The sequence below is a fragment of the Morone saxatilis genome, unplaced genomic scaffold (assembly GCF_004916995.1).
Source record: "Morone saxatilis isolate NCDOM2014 unplaced genomic scaffold, NCSU_SB_2.0 Contig7, whole genome shotgun sequence".
Taxonomy (NCBI): domain Eukaryota; kingdom Metazoa; phylum Chordata; class Actinopteri; family Moronidae; genus Morone; species Morone saxatilis.
Window position 1 is genome coordinate 20285501 of NW_023340246.1, and position 22810 is coordinate 20308310.

At 39.4% G+C, this 22810-nt stretch overlaps 3 protein-coding genes across 4 annotated transcripts in view; all 3 read right to left on the reverse strand.

Annotated features, from left to right (window-relative positions):
* ncoa1 (nuclear receptor coactivator 1) overlaps positions 1 to 10118 on the reverse strand; it is a 47192-nt gene extending 37074 nt beyond the window's left edge. For both annotated transcript variants that reach the window (XM_035678826.1, XM_035678825.1), the window contains exon 1: positions 10018 to 10118. The gene's annotated coding sequence lies outside the window, so the exon portion shown is untranslated. The remainder of the gene's footprint in view (positions 1 to 10017) is intronic.
* A 7007-nt stretch (positions 10119 to 17125) lies between these two features.
* On the reverse strand, positions 17126 to 18892 carry ptrhd1 (peptidyl-tRNA hydrolase domain containing 1). The gene is made up of 2 exons (XM_035679272.1): positions 18654 to 18892; positions 17126 to 17928 (listed from the first exon to the last, which is right to left on the reverse strand). The coding sequence occupies exons 1-2, from the start codon at positions 18858 to 18860 to the stop codon at positions 17758 to 17760; spliced, it is 378 nt and encodes a 125-aa protein (XP_035535165.1). The 5' UTR covers positions 18861 to 18892; the 3' UTR covers positions 17126 to 17757.
* Positions 18893 to 20957: 2065 nt separating this feature from the next.
* Positions 20958 to 22810, reverse strand: part of fam184a (family with sequence similarity 184 member A) — a gene marked incomplete at its 5' end in the record, with an annotated part of 80745 nt that continues 78892 nt past the window's right edge. The window contains 1 exon segment of the mRNA XM_035678223.1: positions 20958 to 21954. Coding sequence (XP_035534116.1) covers positions 21873 to 21954 — 82 coding nt within the window.

Consider the following 22810-nt stretch of genomic DNA (forward strand, 5'->3'; position numbering starts at 1 on the left):
ACGACATCCGACGGCCGATAATCGGGTGCAGAGTGGGTGGTGTGCAGAGGCCTTAAGGGAAGCCGTGTGGACCTTTCTTCAGATATTATCAATGGGTAGGTGAGCTGCTTCAGCCTTTTGACTCTGGTCAAATATATGGCACAAAGTCAAATCCCAAACAGACCAAATAACTATTAAAGACCTCTAAAATCCTTCATATTCCAGCAGGACGTATTTGTGCATGTATTGCATAATGCCAACAGTAAAATGCATCAAACAAAGCATAGATTACACAGCAACTATGCAACCCGGTGCTAGTACCCTTGCACAATTCAGTTCATATGCTTACGTTAATACAAGATGCTTAATCTCTTACATACGGCTGTTGAAAACAGGAAATGAATATACGGAGCCACGGGGATTACAAAGAGGGAGAATGAGGAAAAGAGGTGACTGAAAATATCAGGAATCAACCTAAACTACTACTGCGGTACATCAACATGTTAACATGCTCACAATGACAATGCAAACACTCAGTTATAATATTTACTATCTTAGTTTAGAATATAAGCATCTTAACATTTGCTAATAAGAACGAACTACCAACAAAGCTGAGGATGCTGGGCTATTGGATAAATGTTGACCTGGTGATGGCAGCTGGCGAGGAAAGGTTAAGCGACATCCATGACTGTCTGTACCTATCTGTGTGGCAATCCATCCAATTGTTATCAATACCTATTACTCACAACAACAAATGTCAACCTCTGGCGCTCCAGAACTCTGGGGATCGCCAAAGTAATTAGGAATGTGTCATCACGAACATCTGTACTAATATTTCATGGAAATCCATCCTATAGGGGTCAACAGGCTGACTGACAGCGGCCATCCTTAGAGACACGCTGCTAAGCATGACCACAAAGCCTCTTTACTGTCCCTAAACTGACAACACGACCTCAGGCGTCTGCGCTCGTTCATTAAATAATCATCAACCAAGCAACTCAGCTTCTTCACAGTAAAAGTCCTGATCAATAATCGCCACTGCAGAAAGTTCTTCCTGTAAAGCAGCAACACGGCGAGCTGAGTTTGCAGCATCAGAAATGGTCATGCATTACATTCAGATAGCCATCTCATACTAGTCTCTGCATGCTTTCTAACAACTGTTGTCTAACTGCTCTCGTTTTCCTGCAGCTCTTTGTGTCTGTGCTGCGTATTTAGTTTCAGTTCAGGTTAGGCATTAAAAAAACAAAGCAGGCTTGGCCAAACCTAGCTGTGTAACATTTACTGGAAACTTGTACATTTCTACACACACACACACACACACACACACACACACAAAGAAAACCCAGATTTGTGCTTTGCATTGTACATACACAAGTGTTGTTTAATGGCTGCGTACAATCACTGGCAATGGGATGCTGACTCTGTAACACAGTCAGTGGGTGGAAAGTTATCTTGAAAAAAAAAAACAACAAGATGTAAACAACCAGAGAGAAAACACCTGTGGCCATGAGGCTGCAGCCAGTATTTGAATATATCTGGACCACAAACAGTAGTTATTTACACCACATTGCACTTCACACAAAACAAGACCACGTCCTCTCCCCTCAGTGCTCCGTCTCTCTCTGTCGATGGCCGCAGTCTAGACATCAGCGATGCAACAGGTACACTGCTTTGCAGCCTTTCTGCTGTGCAATAAATAAATGAGACTGCTTTCCCTCCAACTCCTGAGCGAGGCAAAACTCTCTCACACAGGATTCACCAGCACTGAAGTTCCTCATGATGATGGATAGAAGACGGTGTTCAGTCGCTCTTCATCTTGCTTCCACTCACCCCCGAGCTGCTCTACACTGTCACCCTGCATTGGAAACTCCTCAGTCCTGAGCCAGTAGTGAGTCTAAAGCGGGCGATATATAGGAAACAAAAGTGAAACTGGCTGTTCTGAAAGGCCATACGTGAGTTAAAAGAAGGCCTGCGCTGTGTTTGGTCAGCCACACTGTGAGCAGGACTCCTGTCAGTTAGGGTCATGTGATTAGTTGTGGGGGTTTTTTGTGTTCTTGGGGGATGTATTTTCAGTTAACCTGTCATTTCAACCTTGGGTGGATGAGCCAATTGTGATCCGGACAATAATCAAGTTCAGTCAACTTTAAAGGGAATCCCTTAATGCACAAGGATCTGCCAAGATGTGTGTGTTTCTGTACGGCTTCAAATTCATTCACACTGTCCCAAGGGCATATTTACAACGTGTAGTATACCAGAGAGCTGTATGTGATCAAATGACCCACCATCATTACCTGTATGTGAGGACCTCTCAGGTAAATGAGGGTGTAGGAATACAGTATAATTATGTATTGGTTTGATTCATCATGTACAGCATCTTGCAGGTAACTTTGATTAGAAAAAAGTACAAGTAATCCACTGCAGTGTGCTCAATGTATAAAAAGAAATAACCATTCCCCACTGCAATGAAATTAATGGCACCAACTGTTAATGGCTTTTTCAAGCTATGTCTGGAGGAGAAAATAGGTTGTAAAAAGACGAGCCACTAATTTTGGGTGATCGTCAAACTGACAATCATCAGTAAATAGTCGAGGTTAAATCGTCTTCCTCCTGTGATACTACGTGGAACTTTGGAAAGCTTTTAGAGCTCTTGTGTAGTCTTTGTTTTGATCAGATAAAATGTACTCCTTGCCTCATATCCACATGTCCTAGACCTCCAGTTACAGTAAACATAATGCCATTTGCATCCAATGTCATATGCACAAGCCTTCGAGAGCAAACTAAATTCAATTTCAAAATTTGAAGGCTGGAGGCCTCGGGCCATTCATCTGCTTTACAGATTCAGTGAAAACAGCAATACCACAGAAACAACAAAAAAGTGTATGTGTTGCCAAGTTGAAGCATTCTCAAGTGCAGAAATAACAAATATGCAAGACACATTTAAGTGGTGACTGCAACTCGCACAGCAACATCTTAGTGAAAACTTTGGAAGTATCTCCGCGCCCCCCCCCCATTTAAAACCCAGGCACACAGACACCTTTATGCTCCACTTCACAAAAAGGTGTTTACACCGCCATATGTTCATTACACACAGTTCACTTCACATCTAAGGTGAGACACCCATAACTGTTAAACCTCCTCTGATTCACTTGACAGCGTCCTCTGGGCACAGGCACACATCCTGTCACATCAGCAGAGGATAATGTACCTGTGAAGAATGTTTTCTCCCGTTCTTTATCGCTTTCTCTATTCCCAGTATTAGAATTCTGGCAGACACATTTTTCATCGCTAACAACTACCAAGATCCACACCGGAAAGTAGAAACTGTTGAGTGACCCTTCTTCTTGTGGCATGTTCAGAAAAATAGGGCCGTCGGGGCTCGACTGTTAACTCACTCACACCATAACAACCGCTCTCCTCGCTCTGTTTTTCTCGCTCTCCCTATCCATTTCTTCCTGTACGTGGTCTTTCTGCTTCTCTCATTCTTTGCCTTTACCTTTTCTCCCTCCCTCCATTTCCTCCCAACCCTCACAAATTCTCACAGTCTGCTGCACAAGCCTTTTTGTTTCCAGGCGAGAATGTAGGCCATCGCTCTGACAGCAGGAAGGCAGCGAGGAGTCGAAGCAGCGCCGCTCTTCTCTTCTTCCCCGCATTCTGCTCGCACACAGTACGCGTGTATGTGTGCGTGTGCGTTGCTGCCTCATACTGACTCGGAGTGCCAGAGTCGAGGGACAAACCACAGCACACAGCAGCCCGTGCTGCACAGGCTTCACCGAGAGCAAATCTGTTTCAGCTTTGCAGAAACGAGGGCTCCTGCACGTCCCATTGCATATTATCAAAAGATGATTTTGAACACCCTGGAAAACAGTTTATTTTATCTACACGCTCTGATTTGTGATAACACTGATCTGCCACGACTACGTAAACCAATGCCCTCCGCGCTGCATGCTGAAACTAGGCCACAATTGTAGACAACACACCTTGATTAAAGGATAAATGCTTCAAAAAGATAGTTATCCTTCATATCCCTTAAGTATACAAACAAGAAACCACAAGCTGTGGGTTGATGAAACTTAAGCCGTCCAGAATGCTCTTTGCCTGCCAAAAATAAAAAATAATACACCCTTCGCAACTTGTATTCTAGCACAGAATAAATATAAAAGCAAGGAGCATTTAATGCAGAATCAGTCTTTTCTTTCAATTAGGCAGCACATGTACAGTGGTCACTTAAAGGTCAGACAATTATGCCAGGATAGATGAAATTACAGTGCGATTCTGAGCCAATATGTCGGCCAATGTTAGCTTATTGCAGATGTATTGTGTGTATGTCGGCCAATAACAAGCAATGTCAGTACAGACGTGCTTCACAGGGAACTTCCAAGTTTAAAATGTCCCACTCAGTAAATATCTTGGTCAAAACTGTTCAATAACCAAATTTAATGGATCCTTATCAAATGTTTATGTATAATCGTGTAAAAAAAGCAAGTCAAAGCATCATTATAAGATGGTTTGAGACTCAAATGTAAAAAAACTAATTTTAATAAATTCCAACTTAAGTGCCACCAAGTGGTAGTATTTTCAAAAAGACAGTTACAGACGTTAATTGACACATCCTATATTGTGCACTTGACCTCTGTGATTGGCCTGTGTGATAAACTGTGTTAATCCAACCCTACCATTAGTCCATTCAACTTAATTTCACTTCTAACTCCACTGATTTATAACAAAACTAAGATTTCACAGGTACGCTAGCTGCTCCGTGAGGTTATACTAACCCACATTGGTGCTTTGAGCTAAATGATATCAGCATGCTAACAGTCATACAAACATGTTGGTAACTAGCAGGTATTAACAAAAAGCTTTAATTCATCCTGAGGGAGACACCAATGTCTGCAACAAACTTCATGACAATCCATCAAACAGCTTCATTTCAGTAAAGGACAGAAATATCAACCTTCTGGTGGTGCTAGAGGAAAAGTAATCAGGATACATCGTCTGGGAACCGTAAATAGCCGCATATCCATTGCAGGAACTTCCCCCAAGGCCTAAGAACCTTTGAAGGAACTCAGTGTTTTCCCACCACTCAGACCAGGGTCCACATTAAGTTCCAGGGACAAACAGTCCCTGCTCGGGGGTAGTACTTTACATGAACTTGGGGGCTGGAGCTTTCAGCCCTGATCACTTATTGATTGGTCCGAGTACTCCCAGAGAAGTAGTACCTTCGACTAAAAGTTTGTGGCTACTGTTTGAACATAATTTGGTGCATAGGTGGAGCTAAAGGAGGGTGAGGATCACCAAAGTCATCAGGTTTCCTCCTCTAGGCAGCACGGTTATCTGTACCAAATTTTATAGCAATCCATTAAACAGTTAGTGAGACATTTCAGTCTGGGCCAAAGTGGTGGACCGACTGACATTACCATCCCCGCCTAAAAACATCCCGCGGAGCCATTACTCAGGAGTGCTGCAATTTCAAGTGAGCTCTTGAGCTCTGTTCCCCTCACTGATTGTTGATTTGATATTCAGAGATTGTAACTTGGTGAGTCTGAAGTACTCGCTGGGCTTCGCTGAGACTCAATCAGTTTATTATATTCACCTCTCCTCGGATGAAACTTTCCACAAACACGGTTTGATCAATTCAAGTATGCAACTTAATAATCTTCCTCTTACAATAAATAATTCAACTGCCAATTTGGGTCGGTGATCAGTGTTTCACTGTCTCAACCATGACGGCGTGGTTGACTCTACACGCTGCATCCCGATGTTGACAGAGATCTTAAATTGGATCAGTTATGCTTCACACTTTAAAGAGCAAGACAAACAACTCAATGGGATCAATCACCTCACTGTGCATTGGACTGAATCAATCTGAGAACATTATTCACAGAACGAGCGAGTTGTGGTATAGTTTCATTTAGAAATATGATTAATACAAACATCAAAATGTTCCAAGAGACAAAAACCCAAAAGCACAAGAGGCAGATTTAGATGTCTGAAGATTTGGCACTAATTATTCAACTTTCTGCTGCCATCAGACATATTTTTAGTTACATGAAAAGGCAAACACTGACAACTGTACACGCTGAGACATTCGTGTGCTATCATCCCCAAAGAAGTTGGCAGGCAGTGTGGCAGGTGAGCCTCACTGATTCCTTCTGCCACCACAGACGGCATTCATCGCCGCTCGCTATTTGCTGGCTGTTCTGACCCTAAGTAAAAGCAGCAAAGTGACATTTTCACAGGTTGGCTGCAGGTGATCTGGGGGGGTTCAAAACAAACAGCATGAAAACCTACTACAGCTCCAGCAGAAGAATGCTGTGACAGTGGCGGGCAGGCTGCAGCAGTGCTGAGTGCTAAAATGGCTGCTCATTCTCCATACAGACACAGAGCTTAGCTGGAGGAGGAGGAGGGCTCCCACTCCCAACAATTTCCCTCAACTGTGGCTCATCCTTAGGTATAGGCTTGTGTGTGGAGCTAATAAAGCAAATTCCACTGCTTGCAACAGAATAAACATTAAAACACATGGGATAATGGCATTATACTCTCATAAGAGACGTATAATATTCTTCTGAAATCATCAAGAAGCAACAATTTCCTCCCTCAGCTGCCTCCACATTATGGGGTTGGTTCAGTACCAGTATCAGTACCATGATAAATATCTTAGCATACTAATAATAACGCGTTGGCTGCGATAACATGCAGGAATAGGGCAACGCACGGACTCCTAGAAGCAGAGTTACATCCAGTGACCACCTTTTCCTCACTAATGTCGACTCCAGTAACACGGAGATGTGGAAGGTGGGAGCGAAAGCATGCCAATGTCTCTGTTGTTGGCTACAAGAACCAACACGAAGGCGCTTCATCTACTCCCATCATCGAAGGAAGTGGAAGACCCAGTGGATCGACTTTATTTTTGATGGAAGTCGCCCCACAACAACTGGAAAACTCTTCAGCAATTTTACCTTGGGCTACTTTCTCAAGGAAGGACCATTCCAAAGCAGGATTAGCTTGAAAACTGAAGCTCGAGGGTGAATCGGTTCCGACTTCAAACTGGAAGCCGTGTACGTTTTCGCTGTTTGTTTTTTTTTTTATGTTGCTTTTGAAGGTTAGCCTTCTAAGCTTGTCATTAGCACGTCCTGTGGCTAATGTGGTGAGTGTGGCGCACACGCTGGAGCAGGTAACATTGAGGGAAAGTAAAGAAAAGTTGCGTGAACTTTGGGCCTCATTTTAAGACAATTAAAATAAGTGTAGTCGGTTGGTTGTTTTTCCACGTTGCTTTCTGTGCAAGCTCAGCTGGTTTTGCTGTTACACAAAACCTCCTTCTATCTGATCCTTACCGGTATATTTGTCTGTTTCTGCTGCATGTAAATGTACTTTATAGACTGTTGTACTTCTACAATAAACTTTAGGTTTTCTGCCAAATGCTGTGGAGATGCCTAATCCTAACCCCTCTTGTCTAACTCTGAGGATGAATCACACGCACTATTTAACCTACATTACGGGGCTACTCCTCCCAAAACACATGTAGCATATTTTTATTCTTATTTGGAGCCAATAAACTTAAAAAACAACCCCACAGAAATATACATTGCAGGTCATATCGCCCAGCAGAGAGCTGAATCAGTATCATAGCGTGTCACCACGCTGTGAAAAGATCTGGTAGAGGATCTTCATCTCTTCTCCACATCCCAGTTGCAAGGGAAAGTGCAGCCATCAATAATATATTAGTTTCCATGCAGTGTTTGATCCGTCGTATATGCCACAAGACAAAATTAATGATTATTTAATTTAGCTTGAAGAGCTGATAAAACACTGACGACTATTTTCACTTTCTCATTACGCTGTTTGTGTTTTGTTGTTTCCAGTGAGGTGGTACTCTGAGCTGAGTAACTGAGGTCTGAACTCTATATCCTGGCTCTTATCTGGGGGCAGACCTTAGCCTAGAGAGGCCCGGCTTACTATCAGCGAGCCTACTCGAGCAAAACAAAAGCAGCCAAAAAAAACAGGCATTCAGACACCGATGAAGTAAATATACAATTTATAAAAAAACTTGTGTGCTGGTTTGATAGCAGTGGTTTCTGGGTATTAGACAAACTTACATGGTTTGAGGTGACTAACTTATTAAAGACAAACCTGTGATTTTGGGTTATACAAATAAAACCTGACTTCACATTTGTGTCTGAATGCAGCCAATGGGGAAACAAACTTCAAGGAGCTTTATCATGTTAAAATGGGTTCTACTGAAATACCTCTGCCCTCCGTTTGATCACCTTACGGCATTTTTTAAGGCACACGAAGGCCATATTTCAGAGTGATGCTTTAAAAAACTAAACTATTGCAGTGCTAATGACGCTTCAGTTCTGAGCAAAACACCGAGCAGGTCATAAGTATGTTTTCACTCAAGGCTACTCCCTCTATACAAGTTCCATCTTTGGATGACAAAGACTAAATAAAGCACTTAAGACTTGATCTCATGCAAGAAAATCTCACTTTAAGTGTGAGACGCCATTTCATTTGGACATAAATCATCTTTGATCGTCTTCCAAATTGTTCAGATTTCGATGTCGGTTAAACACTCCAGTGTCAGAAATCAGCACATCAGAGTTTAAACATGACACCGATTCCTCACATGGACGTTTTAGGGATGAGATATGTATTAATTCACGTGGTTGAAGCAGCTGACAATCAATATTTCTACACTCAAAAGTGTCTAAAACAAACACAAGTTGTGTTTTTAGGGGTCACACACCTTTAAAACAGCACCAGGACAACTATTAAGGGGGCCAGGCGGACATTAGGAGCACTAGGATGAGCCCGAGAATCCAGACTTTTTCACAGATTATCCGTCTCATATACGTCTGTCAGGATATAGCGAAAGGTTCACCAAATAAGACAAAAGAAATATGTGTATAAACACTACCTACTGCAGCTTTAAAAGGTGAATATTCTCCGTTTACATTAAGGCTAACATCTTTTGTTTAACATTATACATGAGTTAGGATCAACAATAATAAACAAACACAATATTTCCTGCAGTATTAGGGCCACACTAAGAGGATAAATAAATAAATAAACAAACAAATGAATAAATACAATTTTGGAAATTACGAGAATAAAGTCATATTACCAGAATAAAGTCGTAATAATGAGAATAATGTACAAAAGAAGCATTTCTTCGAGGTCCGTGTGGTTCTTTCTTCGAAATAGACTCAGTCGTTTGCACAATGGTTTCAAAGTCCTGATACTGATGATAATTTGATGCTGATGAGCCAAAAGATTAATATTTCCTTATTTGTGAAACCTTGATACCGAAAGTAATAATTTTTATACTTTACAAGATGCTCAAACATTGCCTCATTTTATAAACGCCAGCGGGAAAGAGTCTCATAAAAAATACTACTTTAATTCTCGTAATATTACAAACTGTTTTTCTCGTAATAGTTGACTTTATTCTCCTAATATTACGACTTTATTATAATAAATATTGACTTTTTTTCTTGTAAATATTACGACTTTATTTCCTCGCCAATTTCCCAAAAAAATTAAATAAAAAATCTTTTCTCTTAGTCCGGCCCTAATACTCTGTCCAACCAAGAGGTCAAAGCCTGTCCTTTAAAAGTTTTTGATCGTTCAGGACTCAAAGTTTCCGGGTCAAACTCCCCAAAAAACTTTGCAGCGCACCTTGAGGCCGTTTCTGGGGGGTCTTACCATACCAACAGCTTTGTGTGTTTCTTTGCAAGGTGGCGAAGGGAAGCAAAAAATGACCCAAAATCAAAACTGTGTATTCAGTTTTTTAGAGAGAAGGATGTCGTCGTTGTTGTGTGAATCGTAGCAAAAAACCGTTATGTGGAAAAATCAAACAATGAGTCACGGCGATGTTGGAGGCCTCAGCATATTGCTCCTCCTGCAGCGGCAGTTGCAAAGAGAGAGGAGGGGGGGGGGGCAGAAACATACAAAATACTGTTTGACATGTGTCATGCATTCACCGTGTTGTGTGGTTGTGGTGTGTGTGTGTGTGTGTGTGTTGGTGTGTGTGTCTCTTACCTGTTTTTGATTGTGTCCGTTTTTAATCTTCCGGGTAAATTAAAGCTCCTGCCAACGGGCATTGCTGTCTTTGCTGGATTATAATAGTAATAACTAATAATTATAATAATATATTCCCCAATGGCGAACTGGCCTGCTTTAGATTGTGCGTTAGAAAAAAACAAAAACCCCAACAAAATAAAAAATAAAAACCAACACCAAGCCAAGCTAACTCAGCTAAGCAGCTTAAACTTACTGCGAACAGACAGATGTGTGACTCTGCTGCTTATTGACACAATGTATGATATAACATATAGAAATGTGTGTTACTTTGATTGATAATGCTGCGTCAGCTCTGTGGCGATCATAGTTATAAACCCTCCTCTCTCCTCCTCTCTCTCTCTCCCTCCCCCCCTCGCCTTTAAAGGTGAGTGTTTCTCGGTAAATCGGGGGCAGAAAGTTGTTGGTTTTCTGGCTCTCTCCTAGCAATTTTAAACGTCAGCTTATGTTGACAAACAAACCTGCGTAGTTTTTTAAATCACACCACGACTTGAAGGCCAGCACGGTTACTTCAGCCAGCTAACTCCAAACTTTGCCATAAAATCTCCCCCCCCCAAGAAAAAAAGAAAAAAAACCCTTTTGTTTTCTTAAAATCCGTTCTCGCTGAGTCCGACTTGGTGTCCCGTCGGTACCTGCGAGTCGTCGGTAAGTCCGAGGGTTCGTTGCGGGCGGTTTTCTGTGTTTCAATGACGGCGCACTCCGCGTTTGCAAACCCGAGTTAAGTCGCTTTGGGTCTTCTGCTCTCCGCCATTTCCAATCTCAACACAAACAAACAGGGCTGAGCGTGCGCACGCGCGCACAGGCGCGTTCACGGAGGAGGGCAAGCAGCGGGCAGGAGCCTCTGACGGAGGGGGGTGGGTATTAATGAGATGGGATTTAATGGGGATGTTTGGAGAGCAAAGGGGTGCACAACTTCTGCATTTAGAGGGCCCGGGACGTAAACTTAAAGCTGCAAGTAGCCCTTTATCTGGAAGTCCTATAGGACTGTTTTCCAATAAAAATCTTTATTATTCCCTTTAATTTCCTATTATGTCCTGTTAGGATTTTCTATAGGAATCTCTGTCTATAGGGCTGTTAATGATATAGGATTAATGATGTCGCACTTACTTTTAACTCAGAGGGCCAAAAACGTAATTAAAGCTGCAGTAGGCCTTTATCTGAAGCTCCTATAGGATCTTTTCCAAATAAAACCTTTTAGTTATTCCTTTAAATTTCTATTATTCCTGTAGGATTCTTATAGGACATTGTTGGTTTCTTATAGGATGGTTTTTAGAATCCAGTTTTAATTTTCTATTCGCTCCAATCAAATCCCCAAAGGATTCTTTATACTGTTCTATAAATCTATAGGTTCTCTAAGAGAATATTCTTTCATATTCCTGTGGAACTGCTTTTTCTCACTATTGGTGCAGATTAAAATGGTTTAGGATCTCCCGATAAATGTCCTGTAGATTCTCTTAGGAGCCTCCCACTGTAATGATGTAATCTCTGTCCTATTAGGGCTGTAATGATAATAGGGTTATTGATAGTGCACTTAAACTTTCATTTAGAGGGTAGGAATGTAACTTAAGCTGCAGTAGCCTTTATCTGAAAATCCTATAGGAATCTTTCCGTTAGAACTCTTTATTAATCCCAAACGTTTATATTATTTCTGTAGATTTTTCTATAGGGAACAATTGTTTGGTTCTTATACGAATGTTTGGAAATCTGTATTATTTTTCTTATTGGTGCCATAAAGGATTCTTATCATTACTATAAATCATATAGAATATCTTAAGGAAATATTTTCACATTCCTATTGGAAATCTGCTTTTCTCACTATTGATGCAGATAAAATCGTTTAGGATTTCCATAAATGTCTAAACTACTACTACTATTGGTGCCGGTACTGGTGGTGGATTTCTATAGGAAAAATGTTTGGTTCTTTCAGGATTTTCATATTCCTACTGGAAACAGGAAGGTTCCTCTGGCTCGGTCTAGTGCTCCTAATGGCCTTTGCAAGAATCCACCGGGGCCCGGACGAAAACAGCCAATCAGAGCCGGGAAAGGTATTAAGAGGCTTTGGGCTGGAAACTTAAATAGTATTTGACGCCTTGGGAATGAGACTCAACAATCTACTATCTTTCTTGCCATTAGGGGCACTAAGATGACCAAGGACCATTCACAAAAAGATTCATCTCACAATGAGAAGAGATGATTTACGTCAGATTTAGTTATCAGCTAATTTCCATCTGCAGGTACGAACAATAACCAGACACTCAAACCATTCATGTACATGCAACACCATAACATCGTCTCTATCACACCAACCATCGTACCATATCAGCACATTCATCATCATGGGAAAAACAACGAAAGCCTGTGCACATTTTGAGCTCAGCTGGGAGCATGTTCCAATGTTTGATTGTAGTAAATAAAAAAAGCAGATAGTGCAGAGGCTCTCCGCCGCAGTGGGATGTTTAGTTTAGAGCAGATTGAGAGGCTCTGCTCATTTGCTCAGAAAGGAGCTGGAAAAAAAAAGATGTTAAATGGGGGAGAAGTGGCTTTATAAATGATCCTGAATACCAATCGCACTTCTGATTCAAAGAGATTGTATCCGGACAATAATGTTACAATGGTGGTGATTTAATGTCTTCCTATCAATCTTTTAAGGCTTGCTTAAAGTTGGTTTCAGCACAGTCTCTCTGGCCTGTGACCAGCAGGATATACAGTACTACTATTGTATTGTTAAGATGCAAAGGTTGCTCAATAGACCCTTTTCATGGCTGACATTTTGACTCGTCAAAGCACATAAAGTACGGGCAGAATTAATAACATTAATGACGCAGGCAGGGCCGACTCCGCGGGGGGGCACATGACTGTGGTAGATGTAAATCCACTGTAAAGCTAGAATGCTGTTACGTAACCTTTTACAAGGTGAGCTAAGCTAGCTGAATATGTTCATATATTGAGATCTGAGAAAGCTCAGGGTTGACGATGATGTTGCTGTGAGCTGTCACTGGCTCTTAATGCTGATGGGCCTAAACCGGGTCCGCCTCCACACCTCCCCAGTGAGCCTGTTTGTTAGTAGGAAGAGATGTTTTCTTGCTGCCTGGTATCAGAGGAGGGACAGCCTGGAGTTCTCTGTGAAAGCATGAATGCACCTTTCTGTCATTTAGATGCATTTCAGTCAATATTAAATGTGTCCTTGTATTTATTTACACATGAGGGATTTCTTCTTGTGTTTTTTTTAGTCAGATTATTAGACACTGCATGTAGTTGATCCAGTTCCAGGGTTTTGGTATTGTGTGTGCGCTCACTCACTAACATGGCTCACTGGGACATTTAATGGTTAATGTAATTAAATACACCTGTGCTTTTCCTGCTTTGGCAAGTCAAAATGTCTGCCATGAAAAGTGTCTATTGACTGACTTCCAGCTTAGTGCTAATTATGGATCCTATATATTTAAACATTTTCTTTACCTCACATAAAATAAAACACCTTAAACAGCAATTTATGCTAGAATTAAAACATGTTTATACCTTTCACTGGAAACATCTGGCAGGGCGGAGTGAACCTTGGCTCCACTTTGGTTACAGAGAGTGAGAGGAAAAGGGTGATGATTCATAACGGTGCAGTGTCTTTCTGTGACCATCATTAGGTAGTAAGGAACTTTATTGTCTACAATGTGGTAAATTGACATCACCACATGGCTTTAAAAAGACATTTATTGAAGGCAGACGTCCAGAACAGCAAACAAAATGAATAAAGTTGGTGCTCACACTAGAGGTCATGTCCTCTGAAGTTTGTTTTCTGGGAATTTTTGGGTTTCAGCAGCCTGAGAGCAGTTTACAGTTACAATCCAACAATTTATTTAGGCTGATTTTTATTGTTTTTAATAATCTCACCAGTGTTCATTATGTGTCAGAATACAGAGTTTTATTCCTGGCACAGTGTAGGGGCGTTTAAAAGAGAATTTAGATCTTTATGTTGGGAAATTAAATAAAAAACTCAAAGTAAAGTCTTTATAATCGTTGTATTAAGTTTACAAACTGCCGAAGCTGATTCCACCTTCTCAAATTATCCCAAATGTGCTGTTTTTGTTGTTGCTTTCTGTTTTATATCCTAGTTAATTGAGTTTCTGGACCCACTACACCTTTTTTCCTGTTTTTCCTGACATTTTATGGAATAAATAGATAATCAATCAATCAATTAATCATAAGAAAGGAAAGAGGTGCTGATGCATGAAGGAGCCATATAGGTGCTATACATTCAAATGTCTTATCGTGTTTGGCATCAACAACTGACTTGCTGGGTACTGTTGATAGCATACAGTTTATACATACTGCTGCAGCTGGAAACTAGGTCAGGATCAACAACTTTCACATTACACACAGTCATTTGAACCACTGTCCAGCTTTAATGCTGGTATGAAACAATGTTATGCTCGGACTTTGCTCTATCAGAGTGTAAAGATTGTAACCAGCACATTTCCTGCTGTTTACCGTCCCGGTACTCTCTGTTACCGTCACAGAGTTGTGCAACTGTTTTAAAGAATGGCAAATGTATAAATTCTGTATATCTCCTTCAGGTGTATGCGTTTTTGCTGTTTAAGTATCCTCAATGTGGTATTGTTCTCCAGGGCTGCTCACAGTGTACATTTCACTTTGTTTTGTGATGAAATTACACGTGAGAACGAGAGTAGCGTGTGTATGGGCGTGTCTTCAGGAGATATTCTGGGAAATACTCTGAGAAGTAATTACATTGTGTGTAATATGTTAATTGGTCACTTACATTCCTTTAGAGCTCTTAGTCTTACTTCAAAGTTCAAGGTTATGACTCATGAAAGCTGGCAGTTGGATCTATGGGAATTCTGACCGTTGGAGCTGATTTATTATTATTTTGTTTTGGTTTTATTGTTTTATTTTTCAAATGTAATAATTGTTGGTAAGTGCCTCATTGAAGAATGCCTGAAATGGTTGGAAGAAGTTGAAGATGAGTCACGCATGGCAGTCTAATTTGAAAAAAAACCACGTTTCCTGTGTGAATGATAGAAAACGTATTCACAATATGCAAATGAGCTACAGTTAATTTGCTGCCACTTTACTCTCAGTTGGCTTAATTCCCAGATGTTTTTTATAGGTTACAGCTGAGATACCTGTCTCTCATGGAAACTGCAAGCCTGCAATCAAGCCTTAATATCTCCAATCATTTAAAAATCAGCCCAGAAACACTTTGTGGAAGAAGTGAAATTAGCTGTTAAGACAAATTACTTTCTATAAACTCACTCAAATATCGTGCAGCGGAGACTGAAAGGGCAGTGATAGTGTGAATAAATTCTGCTGCTGTTTCCATAAAACTGCACCCAGCCATGAAATGCATGCATAAAAACATGAACCACATTTGTTATTTATGTAGTTATTTATATGAAATATGAAGCTTGGGCAGAGTGGAGTTACAGAGGAGCAACAGGTCCTCTTCAAAGCATGTGCAGCCACTCTGGAAGGTTGCTACTGTATAGAGCTCAAACAATTAGTTAATTAACAATAAACAAATCAACTATTTCAGTAATTTATTCATTGTTTAAGTGTTTTTCATAGTTCATTTTGTCTCTATTTTATTGAAAAAATAGAAATTTCTGCAGAATAACTGGTAATGAAAATCAATGAGTTGCAGCCTTGAGTCTGTGATTATCAGTTACAGTTCCTTTGTCAATAACCAATAAGAAGCTGGACTGATCAATGGCCTTCTGCCCACACATTTGGTGTCATTAAGGTACTGGGGTATTAATACACATGATATATTGATTTTGGCTCTCAAGGTATCAATAACAAGTCCTGTATGTTCCCAGTATATTTACAGGGTATACAGAGTAAGTAGAAAACACATCTACACGCAGTGAATTCTAAGGAGCACTTTATATATTTTGTAACCTTTTGCAGAGTAAAATGCAGGCGACAGCGGTTCCACGAACTCCTGGATAATATGGAGAGAGCAGATGAGCAGTTCTGGGAACACATCTGAGAGACAAACACGGCTGTATTTAATAAAAATGGTCGAGGACACAATTATCTGCCGGGTCTTAGTGGGCGAGTGGTGGCTGTCTGTCATTTTAATCATTAAGATACGGACACTTTTTGCATTTTCTATGCTGATCTATACCGAATGTTTTTCCTTTTTCCCACAAACACAGACAGACCATAACAACATGGTTACTAAGGTAACGGTCCCATTAACTGTTTACGACCACAGTCCCAGCTCAGACCGGAGCCCAGAGAAAGAGGGCATCACCCCCAGGTTCGGAAATGCAGTAAAGGTGCCCTGTTGGATACCCCTGTAGTAGATAAAGTGTCTCTAGTGTGTCCTTATAGTGGAGAAAACATGATAAAGTGCCCTGTAGTGTGTCCTTATAGTAGATAAAACATGATAAAGTGCCCTGTAGTGTGCCCTTATAGTAGATAAAACATGATAAAGTGCCCTGTAGTGTGCCCTTATAGTGGAGAAAATGTGATGAAATGGCCTGTAGGGTGCCTTTCCAGTGGAGAAAACACAATAAACTTTAAGGCCAAAAAAGACCAAATCCAACCTGTTTCACAGCATTTGTTGACGGCTGTTTCTCCAGCTGAAAAACAATTAATTACCACAGACAGAGAACATTTTTTTTGCTCAGTCTGTCCTGAAATGCCAACATGTGAAGGACATTATGTCAGTCCCACAAACACGAACATTTAATCAGGTTACATGCAAATAAAGGCTTGACACAGTATTACGTCTGTTCTCCTGTTGCACAACAAGAATGTATAATAGGTCCATTTAAAGCCATGAATGTAAACTACTTTAATCTTTAACATCACTGTTTTTAATTATATTTTGTGCGTATTTATTCTAATTGTATGCTTGCCATCACTGATAATGAAGGCGTGTATTCAATGGTTCTTTCAGATTTAAATAAAGGTTAAATGGATGAATGTTTATATACAGATTCTTGAACTTGAGACGCCGTTTCACAGGTTGAACTAGAACTGACTGTATTTTAGAGTTCATGAGCCAAATGTAGGCTCACCTGAGTAGTAAAGACAATCACAGTCAAAATCTGCACATATTCTTAATTTAATACTTCAAGTCTCTTATGGTTCAAGCAGATCTTTTGTGTCTTCTGTGTCATTTTCCAACCAAGAAATTAAACATGATTAACAAAAGAAAGACAGTTTTTAAAAGTCCTTTTAAAGTAGAAACAAGTCTAGACTTTTACACAACTGGATAAAAGGAAATTAAAGTGTTTTACATTAACTCAGTGAGTCAGAAAAACATGACAAAGCAGATACTTTTCCAGCCTTAAGTTGAGGATTGGCAACAACATGATAACACATTTTTAATTCCAATGTATTGAACAAGGATGATTTATTTACTGTATATATTAACAGATTTTTTAAAACCGCTTTAGAACCTTTTTTGTGGCTACAATTCAAACCATTATTCATTTTATTTAACTTTTTACAACTCACCTGATTGGTTGTGTTAACATGCTGTAGCTTAATGACTCTCACTTCTTAATTAGCAACAATTTAATGCAGAAAATAACATATTTCCTGTCTTTAATCTTGGAAATCAGCACTAACAGATACTGCGGCCCCCACAGGAAGAGCCCCACTGTCAGATGTCCTTTTACACATGAAATGACAGTATTCGTCTGTAGTTTATAGACGGACAACGTCTTTCAGGGGTCATTTGAAGAGTTTGAACTTGCGCAGCAGTGGCTGGACAGTCTCTTTTAGACACGGCTTCAGAGCCAGGCAGGTGGGGATGTTCTCTGGTTGCTCGATCCAGAGTTTGTGGGCCACACCAGCCTGCGTCAGAGTCTCTGATAGACCGGAGAGGGCGGCCTCGTCTGGAGCCTGGAGGGAAAACAACACACACACTTACTGTAAAGCCAGACTACTAAAGATCAAGACTGGATACCTAATAATTCACATTTCATTACAGTGCTGCATGTGAGAAAATACACTTTTTCTAAAGCTTTTACTTTAAAAAAGTAATTACTGAATTTCATCATATTTATCTATTAAGCTTAAGCATTGTCATTAAAAAAAAGAATAATATCAACCCTTCAAGAGTTCCTTCTCAATTTTATTATTTATTGTTATAGTGCAGTTATAGAGTATTGTTAGACTACAGGAGTAAATCTTGCATGGATAAATACCTCCATACTCCATTCGAAATTGCGCCTATTAAAATTTATTTGCTTATTAATACAAAATTATACCAGCTTGAAAACCATTCAAGATATTAATACATTCGTGAGAAGTCACTTGTTAATTCGGCACTCATCTTACCCAAACAGGGCTTCTGTTCATAGTAAAATCGAGGACTTTTCCAATCGCTTCACCATTCATTTATCGCACGTTTTTGATAGCTAAGCCAGCTAAACACTGAAGGAAAGTAAAAAAAAAAAAGACACTTTATATAAATTTTATGACGCCGAACAATTTATACAACAACATTATCTTCTAAATGTGTCATCACGTAAACTGTACTAACCCACATACATCGGTTTGACAAGCCAAGCAGCACTAAAGTGGCGAATATTTGAATGGAGTTTGGCGTGACGTGTCGCGCTTACCCCGAGCACCACTTTGTGCATGGAGTCGAGCTCCGCCAGGTACCGCTGTGTGTCCGGGTCTCCGTAGTGAAGGTGGACGGCGGCGGTAGCGGCGTGACAGGCCTGAGTTATAACGGCTCCCAGAGGCCAGGACAGCTTGTGAACCAGGTCCGACCGGACTACAACATACTGGACCAACCGGCCCGGCCCGGCTCCCGTGGCAGACATTTTTATCCCGCACAGGAACGGGTTTGTTTATGTTCCGGTTCAGGCTGTTTTATAAACCGCTACCGCCCCCTGCTGGTTGCTTTCTAACACTGCACAGTGAAACACACTTAAAGGAATAATCTGAACTCTTATTACAGACACAATACTGTTTAAAATGTGAATTATGTGCAGTTTCTATTTTAGGAAATAGTATTTTAGTATTATATTATTATTATTTTAGTGAGTACACATTTGAGGTATCTGTACTCTACTCTTTTACATTTTAGAGGACAATATTTTACTTTTTACTCCTTTTACTTCACATCTTTAGTTACTTTACAAAGAAGAACTTTTAAAACAACAAACATAGGCTACATAAAAACTGAGCTTAACTGATTACTCAATCAATTAGTTGATTTGTGAAATATATATATATATATATACTGTATATGAAAAATAAAATAAATGCAATGTTTAATTTATTTCTCATGTAAAAACACCAAATATTGAATGGTTTCAGCTTCTCAGTTGTGACATTTTGCATCTTTTTGAGGTTTGAACTGTTGGTTGGACAAAACGAGACATCTCAAGGTGTCACTTTGAGCTTTGTTTAATTTAGGTAATAATACAGAATAAATGGACTGATCAAGAAAACAATCCAATATGAAGATAATCATTATTTGCCACCCAATATACTTAAGCAAAGAATCTGAATAACTCCTCCAACACTGCAAAATACTGTCCGAAATGTATTCCCTTAAAAGTCAACACCACGAGGTTTAACAGCTCACCGTGTTGTTTCTGTCTGTCTCTTTACCTTTTTTCTTCTCCACCTTGTTCTCCTTCATCATCACCTTCTTCTATGCTTCTCCTCAGGCTTTTTATCTAATATAATATAATATAATATAATATAATATAATATAATAAACTCTATCACTACTTACTATAATAATTTGGAAAAGTGTACTGAATTGTAGTATTTTTTGAGTGTAGTTATAACTCTTTTAAAGGATATACGGAAGTCTTTTAATAACAAAACTCTGGAGCGAGCATTAAGGCTTCAATTATTCTTAAATTAAGTTCGAAACTCACTGGATTTGACCAGAAAGTGAAGGTTCAACCCCATTAGACACATTTTACTAATGTCAGGCTCCTCTCAGTGTTTCATCAGCTTTATTAATTGATTAAATTTTAATTAAAATACAATATAACCAAGTATACTTACTCAAGAACTGTACCGAAGTAGTCTTACAAATTCAAAGTACTTTGCATTTCCATTTTATTCAACTTTCATCTTCTACTACTCTACTTAATATTAGGGACAAATATGGTACATTTTACTCCACTACTGTGCACTCTCTTCACATTCAATTAGAAAATAGTTACATTTTTCACATTTTTAACTTGTTCTGCATCAAATGTTGCTGTTAAAACTCAATTTTGTTGCATCTCAGTATTTTTTTCATTAATTAACTTCCATAATCAACTGTGACATTGAATGCAGCTCTCGTGGCTCTACAAGGGTGAGTAAAAAAATGCCTCCACACCCCAGTCTGGTGTCAAATTTATTACGGTAATTTAGATTAATTTTTAAAAACAATGAGTTGTTATGATCTGTTATGGCCAGTTATTGGATAGAAAACAATGTATACATTTCTAATGTCACACAATCACAAACAATCAACATTTGCTTCGAAAAGCCCCCAATTATATTATTGTGGCACATAAGCGAAACATTGAATAGAAATATAATTATATATAATAAATTAATAGTTTTATTTTCAAGTGTCACTTTTTAATGTATTATTTTTAAAATTAATCTAAATTAGTGTGTTAAATTTTACATCAAATTGAGGTGGCCAGGTGTTTTTTTTTTGCTGCCTTTACATATTTCAAGTTTAAATATCTTCATTTGGTGCCGTTTCCAAGCAAATACTGATACATGGGATTGTTTGCAATAAAATCAGCATATATTTTCCACCCCGCCACCCTCTGGCCACCCCACACACATTCCTGATTAAATGAAACATAAACCACCGATTCATTAAAATAAATGACAAACAAACACAAATAAATGTCACAATAATTATTTATTAAGCATACACATTATAATATAAATATAAAATATGCTATTTTTGTTTTTAAAATTGGTGAGACATCATTATATCTGTGTTGAGACAGACAACCATACAAACAGGTTTTAATATTCTACCAAAATCTGCTGAAACTTCTATGCAGCTGTAACAAACTTGCCATGATGGTGCCGTCCTAAAATCAGAGCCTGTATTCATGGAGCATATCAGAATAAGTGTAACTGATCTAGGATCAGGTCCATGTAAATGTCACCATAAATGAGGAGGCAGACTGGTCTTAGATCATCGCTCCTAGTCTAAGATGCTGTATGCAGTGGGCCCAGGTACAGAGAGAGCACAATAACCTACCGTATATTTCTTTATATATATATTTCTTACTGTAGTCCAACGATGGCAATTAGCAGCATGATAAATGCACCACTCGTGTTTTTTTCTAGTTCCGAGAAACTGCAAAATAAGTCAGGAAGTAAAGAAATAAAAAAGAAAACATCAAACATACTGATGATCATTGTCACTGTACTAAGAGAGACTCGTCCACAGTGAAACAATCAGAGATAATCAAACAATCAAATCAGATCAGAGTGATGACATTTGACGGTCGGAATCGGGTTCAATCCGGTTTCACCTCAGTCAACACCAGGAAGTGGATAATCATTACATTTTTTACCAGAGTGAGAATGAATGACATCGAGTTCTGCCTGTGTGTGTGTTCGCTGACAGATCCGTGAGAATTGATTCTCTAAAACCGTGAATTTCAGGTTTTAAGTTGACTGAATCTGAAGTGAATTGATCCCCGAACCTATCAATGACAATAAAGAACAAATAGTTTTAACATTTTTCTCTTTTTTTTCTGTTTTTTTTTTTTTTAACTAAGTTTTTTGTTTTTTCCCCAAGTTTGGTTGACATGCTGAATCCTTGTGTTTTGCAGGTTTGTGGTCAATCAAAAGGAAAAGTATTGAGCGAACCACTCCTGGCGCTGGGCGTCCGGGGAGTCGATGGCGGAGTCCTTGGTTTCAGGAGGGCTTCAGCGCAAAACCATCACAACAAAAATCAAATCAAAGACAAGAAGAAAAAGACAAGTCAGGGAAGAAGCAGGAGGTGGATTCAGTATCGGTATTTTTCATTAAACTTACAGTTACTAAAAGATCTCTTTCTGTGCTAGAAGTGGACTTTTTTTCCCACTGAACTGAACTTTTCGCTGTATTTCACAAAACCAATTTATGTTTGTGTCTGATGTATTTTGCCTGGCACAGTACAGCAGTGCAACCACCAGATATAATACTAATGTGCAGGTTTAAAGGTCTGCGTGAAAGGTTGTAATCCACATGTTTGACCACAAGGGGGCAGTAAAGCCATTGCCAGGATCTGGAGTAGACACAAATCCCAATTCCATACTGCATACCAACTGTATATAGCACTTATACTAATTATTGTAATAAAGGGTTTCTGCAGCTTTTATGCAGTAAACAGTATACTTTAGCAAGAAATTAAGTAATCAATCAAACCACAACTTTTGAAACTTTATAAAGAGAAAGCAGAATGTTAAAATCTGGAGATTGAGTCAGAAACATGAAAATACCAAAACCAATAATGAATCAATCGCACTAACTAGAACTGTGTCTGTAAAGTCTGATATATCTTCTTCCTCCGTGCCTTAGAGCTCCGTTATTATCTGTTCAAACACATCAGTGAGCCACGCTGTTGTCCACATATACCATCCTGCTGCTGTAAATACTCACTAGAGCAACCAAATGTGTGTTAATCCGCTGCTAGAAATAGTCCCCACAAAATGCACTAAACCTCTGTTTGAGTAACATTTATTAAAAACTAGACAAGCCCAGATGTTTACGGAAAATTAAAGGAAACTATATATTTATG

Coding starts and splice junctions, on each gene's coding strand:
- ptrhd1 (XM_035679272.1), bottom strand. CDS start 18,860: ATGTCTGCCACGGGAGCCGGGCCGGGCCGGTTGGTCCAGTATGTTGTA. Junction 17,929..18,653: donor TGCACAAAGTGGTGCTCGGG/GTAAGCGCGACA, acceptor TTTTCCCTCCAG/GCTCCAGACGAGGCCGCCCT.